At 34.0% G+C, this 21,424-nt stretch overlaps 3 protein-coding genes across 3 annotated transcripts; 2 read left to right on the top strand and 1 right to left on the bottom strand.

Annotated features, from left to right (window-relative positions):
• Nucleotides 1-184: 184 nt before the first annotated feature.
• LOC123895677 (ATP synthase gamma chain, chloroplastic) lies at nt 185-1,794 on the top strand. Its single transcript, XM_045946143.1, has one exon. It carries the CDS (start codon nt 424-426, stop codon nt 1,546-1,548), a length of 1,125 nt encoding a protein of 374 aa, XP_045802099.1. The 5' UTR covers nt 185-423; the 3' UTR covers nt 1,549-1,794.
• Nucleotides 1,795-5,641: 3,847 nt separating this feature from the next.
• Nucleotides 5,642-18,347, top strand: LOC123897734 (starch synthase 3, chloroplastic/amyloplastic). Its single transcript, XM_045948479.1, has 16 exons — nt 5,642-6,272; nt 6,507-6,558; nt 6,672-7,919; nt 8,432-8,646; nt 9,714-9,984; nt 10,645-10,820; nt 12,975-13,082; nt 13,487-13,596; nt 14,137-14,242; nt 14,528-14,698; nt 15,178-15,306; nt 15,872-16,054; nt 16,765-16,899; nt 17,006-17,117; nt 17,311-17,434; nt 17,939-18,347. The coding sequence occupies exons 1-16, from the start codon at nt 6,177-6,179 to the stop codon at nt 18,072-18,074; spliced, it is 3,372 nt and encodes a 1,123-aa protein (XP_045804435.1). The 5' UTR covers nt 5,642-6,176; the 3' UTR covers nt 18,075-18,347.
• A 976-nt stretch (nt 18,348-19,323) lies between these two features.
• LOC123896306 (nuclear transcription factor Y subunit C-2-like) lies at nt 19,324-20,151 on the bottom strand. Its single transcript, XM_045946715.1, has one exon. It carries the CDS (start codon nt 20,149-20,151, stop codon nt 19,324-19,326), a length of 828 nt encoding a protein of 275 aa, XP_045802671.1.
• Between the last annotated feature and the right edge of the window lie 1,273 nt (nt 20,152-21,424).

Genomic DNA, 21,424 nt, shown 5'->3' with positions numbered 1-21,424 from the left:
GTTGATCCTAACCATATAATTTGTTGTCGAAATTTGATACTTGTGTACCAAACTACAGTAATAAAGTCTTTCATATTTTTTCTGTCAAATAAGTGATTACTGTGTAAAGTTAATTACTGCAGAAAGAATCAGGATTCGAACAGCCGCATATACCCTCAGAAAACACAGAAGCCACATCAGATTGGACCCACAAATTGGAAATCTACTCTTACTATCTCCAACACTCAAAATCGTTATCTCAAAACCATATCCACTTTTCATTCCCTCCACTCATTCCTCTCTTCTAACTTCCACCCCAATACAGATCAGAAAAAACCATTAGGATCACAAGATAAGACATCACAAAACCAAAAAACCATCTTACAAACACCACTTTCTCTTTCTCTGCTATATTCTGCAGAGTGAAAAAAAACAACCTTAACAATGTCTTGCTCCAATATGACCATGTTGGTCTCTTCCAAACCTTCATTACCTGATGCATCTAACCTCTCTTTTCGTTCAGCTTTGAACCCTTTTCAGCTTCCTTCACAAAACTCATCATGTTCTTCAACTCCTTCAAGACCTTTCTCAATTCAATGTGGTCTAAGAGAACTCAGAACTCGTATTGATTCTGTCAAAAACACTCAGAAAATCACTGAAGCAATGAAACTTGTTGCTGCTGCAAAAGTCAGAAGAGCTCAAGAAGCTGTTGTTAATGGAAGACCATTCTCACAGACACTTGTTGAAGTTCTTTATAGCATCAATGAACAACTTCAAACCGAAGATATCGATGCGCCGCTTACTAAGCTTAGACCAGTTAAGAAAGTTGCTCTTGTTGTTTGTACAGGTGATAGAGGTCTTTGTGGTGGATTCAATAATGCAATATTGAAAAAAGCTGAAGCTAGAATTGCTGAGTTGAAAAATCTTGGTGTTGATTACACTATTATAAGTGTTGGTAAAAAGGGTAACACTTATTTCACACGTAGGCCTTATATACCTGTTGATAGGTTTCTTGAAGGTGGAACTCTTCCTACTGCTAAAGATGCACAAACTATTGCTGATGATGTTTTCTCACTTTTTGTTAGTGAAGAAGTTGATAAAGTTGAACTTTTGTATACAAAATTTGTTTCATTAGTGAAATCAGATCCTATAATTCATACTTTACTACCACTTTCACCGAAAGGCGAAATATGTGATATTAATGGAAACTGTGTTGATGCTGCCGAAGATGAGCTTTTCAGGTTAACAACAAAAGAAGGAAAGTTAACTGTTGAAAGAGATGCTATTAGATCTAAGACGATTGATTTTTCGCCTATTTTGCAGTTTGAGCAAGATCCTGTACAAATTCTTGATGCACTTTTGCCACTTTATTTGAACAGTCAAATATTGAGAGCATTGCAGGAATCACTTGCTAGTGAATTAGCTGCTAGAATGAGTGCTATGAGTAGTGCTTGTGATAATGCTGTTGAGTTGAAGAAGAATTTGTCGAGGGTTTATAATAGGGAACGTCAAGCCAAGATTACCGGTGAAATTCTCGAAATTGTTGCTGGTGCTGATGCATTAGTTTAGGTAATTATAATGAAAATTTCCATTTTCATTTTATATATATGCTTATATAATGTTATGCTATGCATGCAAATGTTGCAATTTTATAATGTCTTTTCTTATTGTGCAAACTTTGTGCACTTGGAAAATTGCAATTTAATTTGAAGTGGACTCATTTTTTTTTGTTCAGTTTTTGTTCCCTGCTAAACTATATATATGTATGTAATAACAGATTTGTATAAATAATATTCAGAGAGTTCACTGTGTTAATTTGTTCTGTAATGTATAATATCATGATTCATGAATATGGTTGTAGCAATTAGATTTGGTGAGTAACCTCTCATATTAAATGTAGTAATGCATAATTCTTGTGATCATGTTTTGTGCAGTAACACATGTAGTAAGTAATTGAGGGCATTATGTTCACATGCTTCCTTGAAATGAAATTATGCAGCTGAAAAAGTTTTTAGACTTTAGTTTGATTGATCAAAATTGATCTTTAAAATATTCTGTGTCGATCATTTATAATATGACCAAACTCAGATTGATTATTAGAGTTTCTTTTCATGGTGTTTACCACTAGCAAACAATCTTAGTTTAATGACCACTCTAGATAACTCCAATTCTCCCATCCGAGTGATGGCTTCCTTCAACGGCCATGCCTCTGCTTCTGCCGGTGGGGGGAGCCACAAAACCACTTCTTGCTTTTACAAAGATATCATGGTCATCCCGTATATCTATCTCAAATTTGTTTTGTTTATCCGCATCAACATTACATTTCACTTTCCCTATCGATGGTGGTTGCCACCCTATGTTGTTTCACAGTGTATGCTTAACTTCCAATCTCCCGGTATTTTGTACTGCTCATTATTAATGTATCCATTGCAAACCGATGCACTGATTTTACCGCATAAACACATTTATTATTATACCTCCATATCCTCTTATCCTTACCTTCCATTCCAACAATAGCCAACCTGCTTATTTCTTCTCTGTCTCTAGTGTTGAATAATCCATTAAATTTGTAACTCTTGTGTGTTCCCAGCCTTGCACCATTGGACTAGTGACATGGGAATTAGATGTTCAGACCATACATTGATTTTACTTCCATCACCGATGCACCACCTAAGTCCCCCTCTGGCTATTACCTATGAAGTGTAGATAATACGCCATATAAAACTTGGGTTGTGGCCTAGACGAGCCCCCAAAATATCACAATTTGCAAAATATCTAGTTAGCTTATCTCAACCGTCGGAATCCCATTCCTCCAAACTCCTTCCTCGTAGTTAGCTTATCTCAACCGAGCCAATTTATTCCTCTACCTTGCCTTCTATTTGTCCCCCCACCAAAACGAGTTAATCATCCTTTGAATTTCTTCCCCCATGGTAGTTGGTTATAGAAAAAGATCTTATTAGAGGAATGCTCTCAATATTTGACTCTACCAGAAACAGTTTTTGTTCACAAATGCTATGATGGATGAATGGATCTGTAGGAAAAATGAATACTAGATAAGACTAAGGCCAAAGCACATTAGAAATTATAGTTAGAGTTTGTGCTTGAAATTTCATAGCAAAACAGATAACTTGCAATAGCTTCATTATACCTAGAACTTTAAATTTCTACCTTTTTTTCTTTTGTTTTTCAAGTTGTCTAATGACTGGAAATTTCATCCGGTAATCCGGGGTTCGAATCTCGATCCCTGTGTATATAATGTGAATTCTTATCAATTGAGCTAAACTCACGAGAACTAAATTTCCACTTTTTAATTGTCATTTGAAATTCTCCAAATTTTATTGGACTATATACTTCATTAATTCTCATCATTCTAATAATTCTCTAAATTAATCATTCAAACACCAACATTTACATTAAAAAATTTGAATTCTCTAAAAAAAAAATAACATTCCCTTAAAATATTCTTTCATTCAAATACACTCTAAAGCAACACGTGTTTTCATTAGTTTAAGTTCAAAATTTGCATGTTCATTAAATAAAAAAGTTCAAAATCGATATTAGCACAAACCTCGTGACCGTGACTCGTGACTAAGATGTGTCCATAAATTAATGATTTTATTGAAGATTTTAGCACAAACCTCTGAATCGATATTTTCCTCTCCTCAATAATTTATTGCCTTCTCACCCTTGCATCCGATCAAAAGTCACCATTCAATCATACATACATTTCATACATTGTTTTATGTTATTTGGATTCAAACCATTCACCGTATATTGTTACTTTTTTCTAGTAAATATTCTCTTCGCTCACAATTATAAATACAATTTTATTTAGTATCAAGTTATTTGCGAATTTTTAAAAAACGTTTTATTTATAATTGTGGAAATATATTGTTTCATTTTACTATGTACCAAACAAATTTAAAGGATGTACCAAATTATTTTTCTTAAATTGTATATCTTTATATATTATTTCACTCGCATAAACATGTTAAGAGTTTCACAATGAATGTGAGATGATTTGAAAGAAGCGATTGTAATTAGAGACAATTTTCATTTTATAAATCGATTTTGTATAGTTGAATTAGATTCAACTCAAATTCTAAGATAATATTAGAGTCTGGTTCAAAATCTATTATTGCATGGACTTAATTATAGAGTGAGTGTGACAACATACCAGTGAGTGAATCAGTGTGTTCTTAAGTGTGCTGGAGATTCATGGTTCAAAAATCTGAACCAGTAGAAAAATTACTTTATATTTTTAAAATTATCCTTCTAATTTAATCTTACAAAATTGACATGTAAAATGAAAATTGTTCCATCTATAAACACATGTTCATATCATATTTCATCCAATATAATATTATATAATATTCTTAATAAAGCCATTGAAATTAATACCAAACTTGGAATAATTCATTTTGGTATTCATAGTAATCGAGTTAATACCAAAATTGGTCTTTTGACTTTTGCAAAATTGGCAACTTAGTCCCTCAAATTATTGAAATTTCACATTAGTCCCTCAATTTTCAAAACATCAATCAAGTTAGTCCCTCCGACATCCCGAGTTAGTTAATAAAGTTAACTTTGTTGACATGACACGTTATCTCCCGCATGGTAAATCTCAGGAACTGAATTGAATATGTGTCATCCTCCAACGAAATGAGAAGAATGGTAGGTGACTCTCAATTTACACGACCTTCAAAGAGAAAATTTAATTTAGGGTTTCCCGTTTACGCACAAGATGATAGTTGTACAATTCGTTACTGCATATGTAAATGAAAAATTGTTATAAAGATTTCAAGGACATTTAAAAACTCAAATCGTCCATTCTTTTCATGTCCAGCTTTGAAGGCATGTTTATTGCGAAAATTTAATTTATGATGAAGCTCATGAGATTTTTTTGCAAAAGGACTTGTGGGGTGTTCATATGATGATGCTGGACATAACATTTAAGCATTGAAGATTAATGGTGACCTATTGGGAAAGGTTGATCAAATAATAGTAGCACATAAACAAGAATCAAAGGTTATGGAAGAACAAAATGAGGTATTGGGAAAGCTTTATGGATAAGATTGAAGGTGTCATGGATGATCAAAATCAACTAATAGAGACCATGGGTGAAACTTATGGAGAAGATGAAAAATGTAATTTTAGAACAAAAACAATTAAAATTGTGTCTTGTGTTTATGTGTTTTTATCATGATGTTGTTTGTTGCCTTGTGGAATGAATCCTTGTCAATGTATTAAGTTTATCATGAAATTATGCTTTTGTAATTCGAAGGACCATTTAGCAATATTCGCAAAAGTCAGGGACTAAATTGGTCATTTGTTGTTAAATTTTGAAAGAGTAGACAAAGAGCTGAAATAATGAGTTGCTTGTTCGAGAGACTCAGACTACTATATCTAAACAACAAAAAAAAAGAGTCTCAAAATGGTCCCCACATTTGTTGACGTGTCATTATGATATCTTTTGTACTTCCAACAAAATTTTCAATTCAGTCCCTAAAATTTGCCACGTCTGCGTTAACGTACCATAACACAATTACCTCTGTTAGTTAATAGAAGAAGACAAAAGGACTAACTCGATCGACGTTTTGAAAACTGAGAGACTAACATCGAATTTCAATAATTTGAGAAAAGTAGTCATATACCATTTTTTATGCTAAAAAAAATCCATTTTTTTAATTATATACTCCTATAGAAGATAATTTCAAAAATAAAAAAAATTGTACTCCATATAATAGTAGAAGATTAAGATAGGTATGATTGAGCTGGGAAAATTTTCTGCTGCCTACCTCTGTTGCAAATATTATATAGTATTTACTATTTAGCACAGACCAAGACAAAACATGAAAACAGAACACTGCCATATTCGATCTTACTAGTAACCACTCACATTTCATCTCAAAAATGTCGTTTTATCTATCTATAGTATACCCCTAACCAATCACCAAACCACGTTTTGTTTTTATGTTTTCATTCATTCAATGAATCAATGCCTCAACAACTTTTTACTTCACTCTTCTTCACACTGTAAATTTATTCACATCACCGTTGTTTTTGTTTTATGATTTCTAGTTCTATAGATTCACATAAACCTTGTGTTGTTTTAATCATCATATTCATCAATCAAATGCTTTCTTAACAAAACCAAACATCCTTAAAACAACCAAATTTAGTAACAAACAATTACCATGGAGATGTCTTTGTCTTTGCAGTTTAGCTGCAAAACCTTCTTCCCTAATAGAGGCGGTTGTTTCAATCTCACTCCATTTTCTGGTTTAACACCTGTAAGTATGTTTTAACTTATTCCTAATTATGTGCTTCTGTGCGCAAGTGTAGAGACTAATTCATCGAGTTAATTGAGATCCAATAAATGTTTTTTCATATGCACCGACCAGGGATCGAACCCTGAACCAAATGGTTAAAGGACACGAGTATCTACCATTTGTGTTGTTATGCTTCTATTTTTTAATTTTGCTATAATTTGATTCTTTTTTCTTTTTTTGGTTAATTTTTTTCAGTCTTCATGGGGCAAAGCAAGTAGGGGACTTTCTTGTGTTAATGCTAGTGCAGGTTTTTTTTTTGGGTTTTTGTTGTATCTTACAAATTTAATTATATTACTATGATCGTTGCTTCAAATTTAAGATTTGATTTTTCAAGAACTGTTTCTTTTAATGTTTTTGTAGATTTTTCTAGGAAAAGACAACATAAGAAGGGTAAGTCAAAGAGGTCTGGTCCAAAGGGTTTTGTCCCAAATTCATCTATTGGATCAAGTAGTAAGAAAAATGCTAGAGTGAAGAAAGGAGAACAAACACTTGATATTAATGTTGATGATGATAAAGATGGGGAAGTTGAATTTCCCCTTGAAGAAAAGCGTGTGGTTTTGGATAATAAAACTAATGAAATTGCTCGGGAGTTTGGCGAATTGTCCTTGCGAGATGAGACATTGGATGTTGTTGAGAGTAATCGAGGCGAGGAAATTGAAAATATTGCTACTGTTGATGAGGTTGTTGATGATGTTAAGTTACATGAGGAGGGAACTTCTTACATTGGAGATGATGAAAATGTTAAAGATTCAGAGGTAACAAGTGCTGCTACCGACGATAGAATAAACGAAGAAGCATCTCACATGTTGAAGTTGAAGTTGGAAGAAAATTTGCGAAAGCAGGAAATAGAGAGGATTGCGGACGAAAGCTTTTTGCGAGGGACACAGATGTTTGTATATCCTCCTGTGGTTAAACCTGATCAAGAGATAGATGTGTTTCTTAATAAGACCCTTTCAACACTAAGAGATGAAGAAGACATTCTGATCTTAGGGGCATTTAATGATTGGAGGTGGAAATCGTTTACTGTCAGATTGAATAAAGCAGATCTCAAGGATAATTGGTGGAGTTGCCGATTGTATGTGCCAATAGAAGCCTACAAATTAGACTTTGTGTTCTTCAATGGACAAAGTGTTTATGACAATAATGACCAGAAAGATTTCTGTATACCAGTTAATGGCGGAATGGATGTATTGGCATTCGAAGAATTTTTGCTTGAGGAGAAACGTAAAGAATTAGAAAAACTTGCTAAGGAGGAAGCTGAAAGGGAAAGAATCGCTGAAGAGCAAAGGCGGATAGAAGCAGACAAAGCTGCAAAGGAAGAGGACAGATTGCATGCAAGGTTGGAGGTTGAAAGAAGGCAGGAAGCAGTGCTGCAGTTGATGAAAAATGCCGTAAAATCTAATGACGATGTATGGTATATTGAACCTAGTGAGTTTAAAGGCAATGACTTGGTCAGATTATATTACAATGGAAGCTCAGGTCCTCTTGAACATGCTAACGAAATATGGATTCATGGTGGGCACAACAATTGGAAGGATGGGTTATCAATTGTTGAAAGGCTTGTCAAATCTGCTTTGAAAGGTGGTGGTGCATGGTGGTATGCCGAAGGTAATGCTCTTATACACAGCTGTTCTTAATCTTTGATTTTAATTCATTTCTGCAAAATTAATATGTTACTAGATTCAATAAGTGTATAATAGACAAACTTGCACATTATAGATCAGAAAAACCAGGATTGAAGTCAGGGACTGGGATATCTGTTTTGGATTCATCATTATATTTAAAGTAACTTTGTGAGAAATTTTGAACTTCAAAAGTTACTAAGTTAGACAAGCATTTATAAATCACTTCAAGCTACTCGTTACTATGGATTTGTACTGTGTGTGCATTTGTTTGGTTGGCGTTTCATACAGAGGCAGAGTCAAATTTCCTATGTGAAACATTAAATGTTTACTTGTAGACTAGGGTTAAACTCACCTCATCTACTCTTCATGCAGTTCTAGATCAATGTATCTTTGATTTGTCAGCAAAAGCATACACGGATAAAAACTCGATCTCATATTTTTGACTGATTTGAAGTATAAAACACTTTTTTCTTATCAATTGTATGTTTTATGCAGTTGTTGTACCTGATCAAGCTCTTGTCCTGGATTGGGTCTTTGCTGATGGTCCACCTCAAAATGCAGTTGTGTATGATAACAACCATATGCAAGATTTCCATGCTATTGTCCCAATGGCTACACCTGATGCACAATATTGGGTTGAGGAAGAGGAACTTATATACCAAAAACTTCAGGAGGAGAGGAGGTTGAGAGAGGAAGCTATACATGCAAAGGTTTGTTCTTGCCTGTGGTCACTTCCAAGTTGTAGCATTTATAGGGAAAACCTATGTTTAACATTGAAAAGAGGATGAGTTAGGTCCAATATAAAACTTAATATGGTATCTGAGCCTATCTGTTCGAGCCACAGACTGTATTTTCCACGCACTAAGCTTAGTAATTTTGGGCGTGAGAGGGTGTATTGAGAATAAACCCAAGTCCCACATTAGAAAAGAGATAAGGCCTGAAAATAGTTTTATAAAGATGACACCTTCACCTTACAAATCAGTTTTGTAAGGATGAGTAGGCCCTATATAAGAACCTAATAGCTTTTTAAATTGACACATCGACACCTATAATAATTTGTAAATATGTGTCAGGTGTCGGCTCGGACACCGATGCGTGTCCAACACCGGGACACGCCTAATCTGAGGAGTGTCCTTGCTTCATAGCTTGTGCTTTTTAATGTACCAGAAAGATAGTAGTAGCGTAGTCTTTTAGAGAAAACCCTCTTCAATTGGTCCTCCTAAGTTATGTCACTACATTAGTCGACCAATGAAATTTAGTTGCCAAACTAGTTTCTTAACTTTAAAACATCACTGCATTATTCTTCAAAATATCTTGTCATCAAATTAGCCTCTCAAACATCTAAAACAGCCATATTTGCCCTTAATTTGGTGATGATATAAACCTTCGAGGGACTTATTTGGTGATTTTTTGCAAAGACTAATGTGGTAAAGTTTTAGAGCTTTGAGAGATTAATTTGGTGACAAATTATTGGAGGACTAATGTGATGACACACGTTAACAATCAACATAAAACTTTGAGAATGAGTTTTAAAATATTATAGTGACTTTGAAGGGCCAACTTGAGGGTTTGGTCATCTTATGATGTATAATCACTCAAGTATTAGTTCACCTTTTTTTCGTTGGTTAGGTTGATAGTTGAGAGTGTGTTCTAGATTGATCGTTTTCACTGTTTGGGTAAATTCTATTCTTTGCACTTAATTAGGAAGAAAATAGATCAAAAGATATTCAAGCTATTAAATAGTCATCTTTTTTATTTTGTTCTGTTAATGTTTCAGGCTGAAAAAACAGCACTAATGAAAGCCGAAACAAAGGAAAAAACTTTGAAAAGTTTTTTGCTATCACAAAAGCATATCGTCTTCACTGAGCCTCTTGATGTTCAAGCAGGGAGTACGGTGACCGTGTTTTATAACCCTTCAAACACAAATCTGAATGGAAAACCTGAGGTTTGGTTTAGAGGTTCATTTAATCGTTGGTCTCATCGTAATGGTCCATTGCCACCTCAGAGAATGTTGCCTGCAGAGAATGGCACACATGTCAAAGTCTCTGGTGAGTCTCTTCCTTTGTTTACACTTGAAAGATGACTGTACCATAGTAATCTGGCAATTAGTAGTATCAAGGATTTTAATCCCATTTTCAGATCTTAATTAGAGGTATTATTTCTAAAATATGATCTTTCTTCCAAATATATTACATGTGACTTAGGATGTAATCACCTTATGTGTGTGCTAATCTGGTTAGCAGATTACTGGTGTTAAAGGAGACAAAAATGATAGCAGCTGTCCAGGCTCCAGAGCCGTCAGATTACTTTTGAGTTTCTGCATAAAACCTTTGATATGTAGCTGCATAGATTTAGAGAAAAATATAATGATGCTGAGTTTTTGCAAATGTTTGTATGTTTCATTGTTTATGTACAATTAGCCTTTGTGTATCCTAAGCTATATTCTGGCCTTGGATTTGAGTGCTGAGAGTTCATTGTCTCAAATGTTATGAAGAATCTGCACAGAGCTTATTATCTATATCACATATGGTTGAATTTAGATTTCATGTTCACGGATTATGTATAGTAATAGATTAGAGTAGCTTTTAATGATGGACAATTTTACTATACTTTTGCAAATTTTGCATTATTCAATTTGACACAAAGTATAATAACTTTGTTCTAACTAGGAAATCTGGAAGAAGCTTGATGCTTTTATGTTTGTGCAGTTAAAGTTCCATTGGATGCATACATGATGGACTTTGTGTTCTCTGAGAGTGAACATGGTGGAGTTTTTGATAACAAATTTGGAATGGATTACCACATACCTGTTTTTGGTAGTATTGTGAAGGAACCTCCTTTGCATATCATTCATATTGCTGTTGAAATGGCCCCAATTGCAAAGGTAAGCTTAACCTATTTGCATGGAGCATTAAATTGGTTATTCTAGGAATTCATAAATTTTAAAGAGGTTGTCTTGTGTATAGTTGATCTTCAATTTTAAGATTTCCACTTCCCATTTTTTTTTTCTTACATTATGATTTATGATCTGTTGTTTCACTTGTTATGTATGCTAACATTTTTCTTTTAAGAAGGTTGTTGCATTGTTGTTATGATCTCTCCATTTATTTTCAATGATAGTAGGAAGAAAAGAGAGACCATAGAAGAGATAATACTTGTTTCTTTTGTTTTTGTGAAGAGATAGAATGATTGAATATGAAGGTAGTTGATTAGGAAAATACTACACTTCATTATGTTACAACTTAGGAAAGAAAAAAAAAGTGAAAGGTAAGAGATAATACATGAAGAAAGAGAGCGATTAGATAGGGAGGAGACATGAGAATACTGTAACGGGATACACTACAATGTGTAGTGACCCTCATGTGGGCCGAGCCCATATACTAAACCCTAGTAACTTGCTATAATATCTCTTGACACTGTCCTTCATGCTGGAGCATAGATATTTATCATGCCCAATTTGTTACAAACAAAATCATTCCATTCAATGCATTTGTAAACAAATCTGCTAGTTGGTCACCTGTCCTAACATAGAAGTAGATATAAGATTCTGTTGAACCTTCTCTTGGATGAAAAACTAGATTTGATGTTTTTTGTATGGCATCCTAGTTATCACACCACAATTTTATAGGACAAATATTGTCATATCCCATCTCATCCAAGATCTGTCTTACCCATATTAGTTGACAAGCATTTTGTATTGTAGGCCTGTATTCTGCAAATGCACTTGATCTTGTCGCCACGTTTGGTTTTTTACTTTTCAAGGATTTCCTCCCAAAAATACACAACATCCTGTAGTAGACTTACGGTCCACAGGAGATACTGCACAATCTGAGTTAAGAAAGCCTCCACCTGCATATGCCCATGATATTGGTACACAATTCCCTTTTCTAGAGCTTTCTTCAGATGCAAATTAGTGTTTCCCAATGAGTAGTAGGAAAAGATATAAACCGACTTACAACACTTACTTGAAAAGCAAGATTAGGTCTAGTGACAGTGAGATAATTCAGCATCCATTTGCTGTCAACATGGTTTGACTTCCATCAGACCAGTTTCAGTCAGCTGGTCTAGAACATACTTCCTGAGTGAAAGGGGGACCCCTTTCTTTGAATACATAACTTCAATGCCCAATAAACTCTTTGAATACATAACTTTCTGTATTATTCCATATACCATGTGTTTCTTCTACTTAGGCAGAAGTACTGTGCTTCTATGGCTTGTATCCATATGTCTCAAAGTAGTCGATAGTGCGCTATAGCGGTGGAGCGGAGCAGCAGCATGCTGCTATGAGAAGGCTGGTAGCGGAGCAGTTAGCAATGGCCGCTCCAGCCGGGATATCCCGCTTTTATGTTTTCATGGAGCACGAAGCACTTTTTACATCTGAAACCGCCGGATCGGCACCGTTACATGGTCTCTATTTTTAATAATGACTATTTAAAATAATGTATTATTTCATTAATTATTAAATATTGTTTTAAATAAAAAATAACTACATATATATTTAGTATAAAAATTAATATATAGTTATATATTTAATAATTCGAATAGCAGCTATCCCGCTATACGCTATCCCAATTTTGGGGTTGACCGCTCCGCGCCGCTATTCGGGATTGCCTACTATGATATGTCTGACTTCCCATTATTTCTATTCTCGACTCCAATTAAGACTATATCATTTGCTAAAAGCATGAACTATGACACCGTCTCTTGGCTATGTTTAGTATGCATGCCTAAAACTAAGATAAAAAGATAATGGGTCAAAATTAATCTTTAGAGGAAAGAAACCAATAGGGAACTCTTCTATATACCCACCTTTTCTTAATGTAAGCAATGTGGAGAGATTCCTACTATATAAATTTGTTTAATTGAATCCTCAGATAACTTGGCTGCTTCTATAGGATAATTGTTTCCTTTCATCAGATATGCTGGTGATAATTTTCTTCGCAAACTGGTTGATAGTTGTTATTAATGCAGAGAACATTTGTCAGTTATTTTAACCTATTTTTTCTGTTTATGACAATCTGATGTTAACTTTTGAAAGGTTGGAGGCCTTGGTGATGTTGTTACTAGTCTATCCAGAGCTATTCAAGATTTAAATCACAATGTGGATATCATTCTTCCGAAGTATGACTGCATGAATCTTAGCAATGTAAGCTTTTTTCTTTCTTTCTTTTGTACTTATATTACATCTGCTAGTCTGCATTAGATATTTAATGCATGTTCCTTAATTCACAAGTTTTCTGGTCTCTCCCTAACTCTATTGAATACAGCATGATGTTGTGATTATAAAAGTTACATATAGTTTGAGTTTCAATATGAAACTTGTTGATAATCAAGGTGGGGGAAATTAGTATTGTTTGACTTGCATCTGCAGGAAATGCATGGCTTGTTGAGAACATTTCTTAATATTGGCGTTTGAACGGCTGCATCAGTGGCTTATAAATGGCCATTATTGAGCACTCTCCTTAACATTTTGCGGGAAAAATGCAGATTTCTTGTTTTTGTTTTAGTTAATGTTATTCTTATCTGTTGAACAAATGGCTTCTGATGCAGGTAAAGGACTTTCAATATCACAAAAACTATTTCTGGGGTGGGACTGAAATAAAAGTATGGCATGGAAAGGTCGAAGGCCTGTCTGTTTACTTTTTGGAGCCTCAGAATGGGTAAAGGCTTTGGTTGTCGATCCTTTTCTTACAAACTTAAAATGAAGTGCTTCTTAGGTTAGAGCAATACCATGTTAAGATAACATGTAAGCTAGCTTTTACAGTTAGTGCACCACTAATAAGTACAAAAGTTGTGAAAAATATATTTTCTGTATTTTCAACCATAGTATATACATTATATGTGAAATAAGATCTGAAGAAACAAAAAAGAATCAAATTGTGTCTGAAACCAATAAGTTGATCTTTCTTGTTGTATAAGTTATGTTTGATTGTGTAACCGAACCAACAGTTTGAATTGATTATTGTTAACTTTTGTTTGGCATTGAGTTCTAAAACTATATCTACATTATGATTTTTTCAGCTGTTAGTTCCAAATCCAGAAATGTATATTTTCCTATCATGTGTGCACTATTTTCTTTCTTTGTTATTTTTGTGGTAACTGCATTTTTACTCTTTATGAACATTACCATTAAGCTGACTTGAAAAACTTATGCTTCATAAACCGAAGTATGTTTTACAAATCAATATTCTTTTGTGCAGATTCTTTTCGGTTGGCTGTGTATATGGTCGTGCAAATGATGCAGAGAGATTTGGTTTTTTCTGTCATGCCGCTCTTGAATTTCTACTCCAAAATGGATTTAATCCTGTAAGGAATACAGTTTGATTAAGTAATTATTATGCTGGTTATGTTATTTTTATTTTGAAATAAGTGTTAATTCATCAACATTCACAATATATTTCCTCTCTCCGACATGGGTGAAAAACACAAAGTACTAACTCAATATTCTCTTTCACAAAGTACTTTCATAGAAATTTGCACGTGACCTTAGTTTTAAAATGTATATGATCTCACATTTTTTTGGAAGAAAAAACATGAATTTAATCAGTTGTTTACGAGGATGTATTGTAATTTTCTCTTGCCAATGGACAGGATATCATTCACTGCCATGACTGGTCAAGTGCTCCAGTTGCATGGCTATTTAAAGAACAGTATACACACTATGGTCTTAGTAAGGCTCGAGCAGTCTTTACAATTCATAATCTTGAATTTGGAGCCGCTTTAATTGCAAGAGCTATGGCATTTGCAGACAAAGCTACAACTGTAAGTGCTGCTTATCCCCTAAATTTGTCAATTACCTTATAAACTTTCAAACAGTATTAAAATATCCCAAAAGCTTGAGTTGTTTGGTTAAATCATATGTATAGTTTTTTACTTTACATTTCTGGCATGCCCCCTCTCGTAAGAACCCTTTAAGGCTTAAATCATGGACATTGTGCATCATCACTTACTTTGTGCTAAGATTCAATATGCCATAAACAAACTACCCCAAATGCAGTTCTTGTAAACTTCATAGTAGTTCTTGTCAAGAATTTGATCGGACCTGTCATCTGTATTCTTAAAATCTATTTTCAAACAAATGCATCCTCTTAGAATATGATGTTATAAAATTCCAAAATAAAATAGAGTTTTGGATGTTAAACTGCAATTTGAAAAGAAAAAGCAATTGTGATTTTTGCATCTTTATCATATTCTGATTTTCTATTATTGAATATACGCATTTTGGTTATACGTGCTTGCAGGTCTCCCCCACTTATTCAAGGGAGGTTGCTGGGAATCATGCAATTGCTCCTTATCTTTACAAGTTTCATGGCATAATAAACGGAGTCGACCCTGATATATGGGATCCATATAATGATAACTTCATTCCTGTAAGTTGGTATTTTCCAGATCTTTCTTTATCTTTTCTTACACAACTACAATGTCTTAACATGTACATATTAGCAAATTCATGCCTCAACATGGTAACTGCTTGAGATCCAATGCCTACATAAGTTATACAACTCAAGTGGGAAAAAAATGCTGACAAACCGTTTTATCTTCACTTTTTACTTCCAATGGAAAATAACCCTAATGAGTAAATGACCAGTTCCATCGTATATCAGTCCTTATCCATGCCTCCAGGATAAAGCAACTGATTAGGGTGGAGATACTTGCATACTTTATTCTGTAACTTTGTGAATGTTTGCAATGAGGCACAACTACACACATTTTTCCCATCTGAGTTTAACATAGAAAAGCTTAAACTAGATCTCTTCATTGCACAGATGAAATGGATTCATGTATGCAGTTGAGTTCAATAATGAGTGCAATGAATGAGTCAACAGTACCATTACACCACCCCCTTTTTAGTTGTACTTGTAGTTTCATATATACAAGTTATTTTAATTTTCTGTTGTTTTGGTTATAACTAGCTCCCATATCACATTATTCCAGGTACCATACACATCAGAAAATGTCGTTGAAGGAAAAAGAGCTTCCAAAGAAGCCTTGCAACAAAGGCTTGGTTTAAAAACAGCCGATCTTCCTTTAGTAGGAGTTATTACTCGATTGACTCATCAAAAAGGGATCCATCTCATCAAGCATGCCATATGGCGTACCCTAGAACGCGGCGGACAGGTCTTCCTTTTTCTATTTTACATCAATTTGCACCTATGAAGCACGGAGACAAACACATACACCGGACACGACATGGACATTGACATGTCGACACCGATAATAATTTGAAAAAATGACATAATTTAGTGTAATCATAAGTGTCGGTGTCGTGCTTCATAGGTTTGCACCAGCAACGCCTATTAGGGCTCAATAGAAAACAGAGCTTATCTCGTTCAATTCCATATTTGATTGCCTGCTTAATGTAAACTAGTAGAACAAATTGAAAATATTCCAACTATTATTTTATTATAATCGTAAAAATCATTCTTGCTGCTACACTGGATACTTGATATATAAGCTTTTAGTCTAAGTGGTTCTGTGACAACTGGTGCGGTATTAAATCTTTGATTAAGTTGTGTTGAACTGAATCCCATCACCCTTGTGTTGGAGATAAGCAGCAAGTTTTTGGTTGCCACTTGTCAGTTTCAGTTTTTAAGTCGAGTGGTTTAATCCGGATGTATGATATCTTAGACTTGGAACCCACCTCTTACTTTTCAAATGAAAATTTTATGCTTCATGTAGTTGTGATTGATATTCATTATAAACCAAGGGTAACTGTCATAGTAAGGTATTCAAATTTGTTTTTAGTTTCTTCTGTTCAATTTAGAAGATGTTCACAAATGTTGCATCGAAGCAGGTGTCTTGACTGCATAAAGATCATTTGAATGCAGGTTGTATTACTTGGCTCGGCTCCTGATCCCCGTATCCAAAATGATTTTGTGCAACTGGCAAATCAATTGCATTCCTCTCATTATTGTGATAGGGCTAGACTTTGCCTTTCATATGATGAACCTCTTTCCCACTTGGTAACTTATGGAACTAAAAAAAACTTTGATAACATTTTATCTATTATATCTGCAAGTACTACTCAATGGGACACGACTGATTCACTTGGATTTATTTTTACTCTAGATATATGCTGGTGCTGATTTCATTCTCGTTCCTTCAATATTTGAGCCATGTGGACTCACACAACTCACAGCAATGAGATACGGTTCAATACCTATTGTTCGAAAAACTGGAGGTTTGTGCATACTTTATATTTAGCCACCAATATAATTCATTTAACTGGTCTTGTTGACTTTCCGACCTTGAATAGCACATGAGTTGATCGTTAACCTTGTACTTTTTTAATATGGAATGTTTCGTCTTTTCAATTACTTCTGTTCATCTATTTTGTTTTCTTCAGTTGAGCTTCATCTTGATGTAATTTTCAGGACTTTACGACACGGTATTCGACGTTGATCATGATAGGGATAGAGCACAAGCACAAGGTCTTGAGCCAAATGGATTCAGTTTTGATGGGGCTGATGCCGGAGGTGTTGATTATGCTCTTAATAGGTTAGTAATGTGCCACATGACAAGCCAGAATTATATAATGAGAACCCAATCTGCCAATAACATTAAAAAATTAACAAAAAAATACAACAGTAACAAATGGTTGTTTTTTTTTAATCTTGTCTAGTCACTAGTGGAAACATCGTCCAACATAGCATGCTCATTTATGCAACATTAAGTTTACTCTCTAGTTGCTCTTTTTACTGCCGAACTTTTCATAATACTGTAAGAAGTTTTAGGAGTATCCCAATTCTATACATGGAATACATGATAGTTAGAAACAGTCGTTGTATACTGAAGTTTTTGCATTGGAATTTTCATGTCGAAAGAAGGGTTGGAAATGGCTGTGGCATGAACAGACGAATCACAAGAATTATGTTTTCTTACAACTTTTGATTTTGGATTGTTTTGTCTGCTTGCTTGCTTGCTCACGTTGCCACACACGACTAACATCTGAATTTTTAATGTTTTTAAATGCAAGATTAATATTATGTGGACAATTTGCAGGGCAATATCCGCGTGGTATGATGGCCGTGAGTGGTTCAACACATTATGCAAGACAGTAATGGAGCAAGACTGGTCTTGGAACCGGCCTGCTCTCGACTATTTGGAGCTTTACCATGCAGCACGTAAGTTGGAATGAGATTTTGATGCGCGAGTAGCCTTGCAAGTTAAGATTTGTCCCTTTTGTACAGCTTTAGCCTAAAGCATAGTTAGTGCACATAGTGAAACCTAGTGAAAAGATCACAGTAAGGCGACATCATTTTGTAGAGACCAGCCTCTTGTTCATTATTTTATTGGCCCACAATAATGTAGGTAAGCATTACACAGCTTTATCAGATTGAAGAAATACTGTGATAAAAGGAATCCTGAGTACATGTTATCAAAATCAAATAGTTTTGGTTCTAGCTCTTCACTATTTGTTGTGCAGCAAATAAACCAGTATATGCACATGCATGACCATTATTTTGAAACTAAAGAAGAGAAACTATTTGGGCAAATATTTTGTACTAGCGTGGTGGGCAGAAAAGCGACACAGCGAGGGGTAGCAAGTAGGGACGGAGGCAGTAATTAAGTTTAGGGGGTCGAGTTCAAAACTATAATTTAGTAAAGAAAAAACTAAATTTTGAAAGCACAGCATATATAAAAAATTGTAAGATAAATTCAAAGTTAATATTGTGGAAATGTATTTTATAGGTGATTTTTTTAAGTTTAACTTTTTTGCCATAAAAATTGTGATTTTTTTGCATAAAAAAAGGTGAATTTTAGTCTCAAAAGAGATATTTTGTCATTAAATTCAATATTAGGGGAAAAGCACCGATAGGATCAAATTTACAACGAATATAAAAAATTTAAATTATAAAAAGGGACTATTTTCGTGAGTTTAATAAAATAGAGCGATTGAAAGTAAAATTAAACTAATAATATAATAACACTAGTATAAAAAAAAAAAAAAGAATTAAGAGGCCTCTGTTGGTCCCCCTTCTAGATTTGTTGTTGGTAGCAAGATGGGGGCAGCCTGAATATTGCTGTGGAAAATGGTTCTTCTCAAAATTAAACTTGTTTCATAAAATTTAATCGCCATTAAAATATTGTACTCATTCATAACCCAAAAATACTTAAAAAAGAATTATAAATCTACCCTTTTTTTTATCAAAAGGCAAAGATGCCTATTTTGATTTAATTAAAAAAAATTACAAAAAGTGGGGGACTAGGCCAAAACCCACATATAAAATAGCCAAGGGCATAACCAGCACCTGCCTCGTTAAAAACCTTCTCAAGAAAATCCAATAGGATAAAACCTAAATGAAGGAAAAAAGAGTGCAGAGCAAACGAAAGATTGAACCCTTAATTTATTTAACCTAAATTATAAATCTACCTTAAATAGGTGCTTAATTCTCTGAACCACGCAAATCATTAGACTCATCATTTTCCTGTTTTTGAATTGCAAACCTTTGATTTGCAAAAGGTTGAGGTAGCTGCTGCATGTTGTAATAAGGTTGATTGAGAACATGTCCTCCCATAAGCATTCCTTGAGGACCATAGGAATAGGATGGACCTGCAGCATACTGAGGTTGCATGGGAACATACTGAGGTTGCAGAGAAACTGGCACATAATAAGGAACATTAACATTCCTTAATGGAACACACTCACTTCTTGGTATATCCTTAAATATGTCATGTTCCATTGTGTCTTCCTTTGGAACAATATCAACTAAGAAATCAAATACATCAGTATTTGATATTGCAGATGCAATGTCACCCTTATGAAGTGTTCTTCTTCTGTTAAAATCTGCATTAGCCCAAGACCTTATTGTTAGCTCCATAATAAACATCTCACATGCCTTAGCAAACAGAATAGGCGCGTCAGCCGATATCTTATTGACTTGCTCATCAGCTTTCATTATCTTTTTTATCCGTAATAAAGGAATCCGATGAGTTTTGAAGTCCATGGTCTCGCGAATTTCATCGTTTTGTATCGCCCAGAAAGTGGCGAGTTTCGTCTGCAAGTTTTGTTGGTTAAAATATTTGTGAGGAAAATGTTGGAATGGATCTCTGCTCAGATAAGATGAAAATGTAGAAGCCCCTGCACTGTGAATCAGAGGGTGAGGTAGTTGCATTATCTGGTTTGAATGATTTTGGTTTTCTCCATTTACTTGTGTTCCTGTTGGAGCATGATTCTCTTGTTCCCTTGGCTGCTCTTGATTCTTTTGATCCATGTTGTTATGGAGACTACAGAAGAATATATATAACTGGTGATCATTTTGATGTAGAAGGAAAACATAGCATTCATGAAAGTTAAATTGTTTCAAGAAAATCATTTGTAGATCGCAGTGTTTTAAAAACCGAAGATAAAACTGACTGGTGAGACCTCTAAGTCATTTTTCAAAGTTCAATCACGTTTCAATTGAATGCCAAGTATATAATCATAAATAAAGAAATCTTATATATTTCAAAAGAAAAAAAATCTGACAATTGAACTCGATTCAAACATATTGCAATGCGGGGTCGGATGGGCAGCTCAATTGATTAAACTAGTTGAGCTAAGGGTTAAAGAATAGGAGGGAGGTTCAGGATTCAAGTCCCTTCAAAGGTGAAAAAACTAACATAACATTGTACTAATACTAACAACTAACATTGTTAGTTCATTTCTTTGAACCAAATGATTCGGTCTTATTTTTAGAATCCGTTTGGCCATACTTTTTTTTACATTTTTTATTCTACTTAAAAGTAGTAAATAGGTAAAAAATTGTGTTTGACCCAACTTCTCCTTATTTTCTACTTCTTTACTTTATTTCTCTAATTCTTTTAAGAAAAAATAGGGTCAAACACAATTTTCTATTTCTCTATTTCTTTTAAGGAGAAGTAGAAAAGTAGAAAATAAGTAGGGTCAAACGGAGCCTTAATATAAACCTCGGTTAAATAAATCAAGAACAGTCTTCAAGTTCACTATAATAAAAAATTAATCTTAGAATCTTCGAAAAACATAGTATAAACTATGAGAATATTTTAATCCAATTACTATGTAAACAAATTTTAATCCATTAGTAGAACTAAAATAATAAATGTAAAAAAATATTTTACTAGCCACATAAAAAATCCCAATAAAAATTTGGATTATAACCGAAGATTTATCAAACAATGATGTTTTTTTCAAAGTGAAGTTTTGAGTGCGAGTTGAGTGACCACATTTTCTCTTCTCTATGTGTGTTGGTTTGAATGTGTTATCCCCTAGGCTAATAAATTTATTTTTTATAAAAAAATTATATATTAACATCATCATAACGCTCAAACATATATTTACAACAATTTTCTTATAAAAAAAAATAAATATATTTACAACAATTAGAATGGCATCAAGCACCAAGCAATTTGAGTTAACTCAATACTTTTGGTGTTTTTTTTTTTTGACATAAACTCAATACTTTTGGTTGTTAATGAAAGAACATGTAAGATCTTTTATGTTAAATAAAATCACAATAAATCAAATTA

Source organism: Trifolium pratense, linkage group LG7 (assembly GCF_020283565.1).
Source record: "Trifolium pratense cultivar HEN17-A07 linkage group LG7, ARS_RC_1.1, whole genome shotgun sequence".
In the NCBI taxonomy this organism is placed as follows: Eukaryota; Viridiplantae; Streptophyta; class Magnoliopsida; order Fabales; family Fabaceae; genus Trifolium; species Trifolium pratense.
This window is presented reverse-complemented; position numbering and strand designations above follow the sequence as displayed.

Excerpts from the sequence above, each read along its gene's own strand:
- LOC123895677 (XM_045946143.1), top strand. The coding sequence starts at position 424 with ATGTCTTGCTCCAATATGACCATGTTGGTCTCTTCCAAACCTTCATTA.
- LOC123897734 (XM_045948479.1), top strand. The coding sequence starts at position 6,177 with ATGGAGATGTCTTTGTCTTTGCAGTTTAGCTGCAAAACCTTCTTCCCT. Across the intron at positions 8,647-9,713 it reads AGGAAGCTATACATGCAAAG|GCTGAAAAAACAGCACTAAT; the intron begins GTTTGTTCTTGC and ends TTAATGTTTCAG. Across the intron at positions 14,243-14,527 it reads TCCAAAATGGATTTAATCCT|GATATCATTCACTGCCATGA; the intron begins GTAAGGAATACA and ends GCCAATGGACAG.
- LOC123896306 (XM_045946715.1), bottom strand. The coding sequence starts at position 20,151 with ATGGATCAAAAGAATCAAGAGCAGCCAAGGGAACAAGAGAATCATGCT.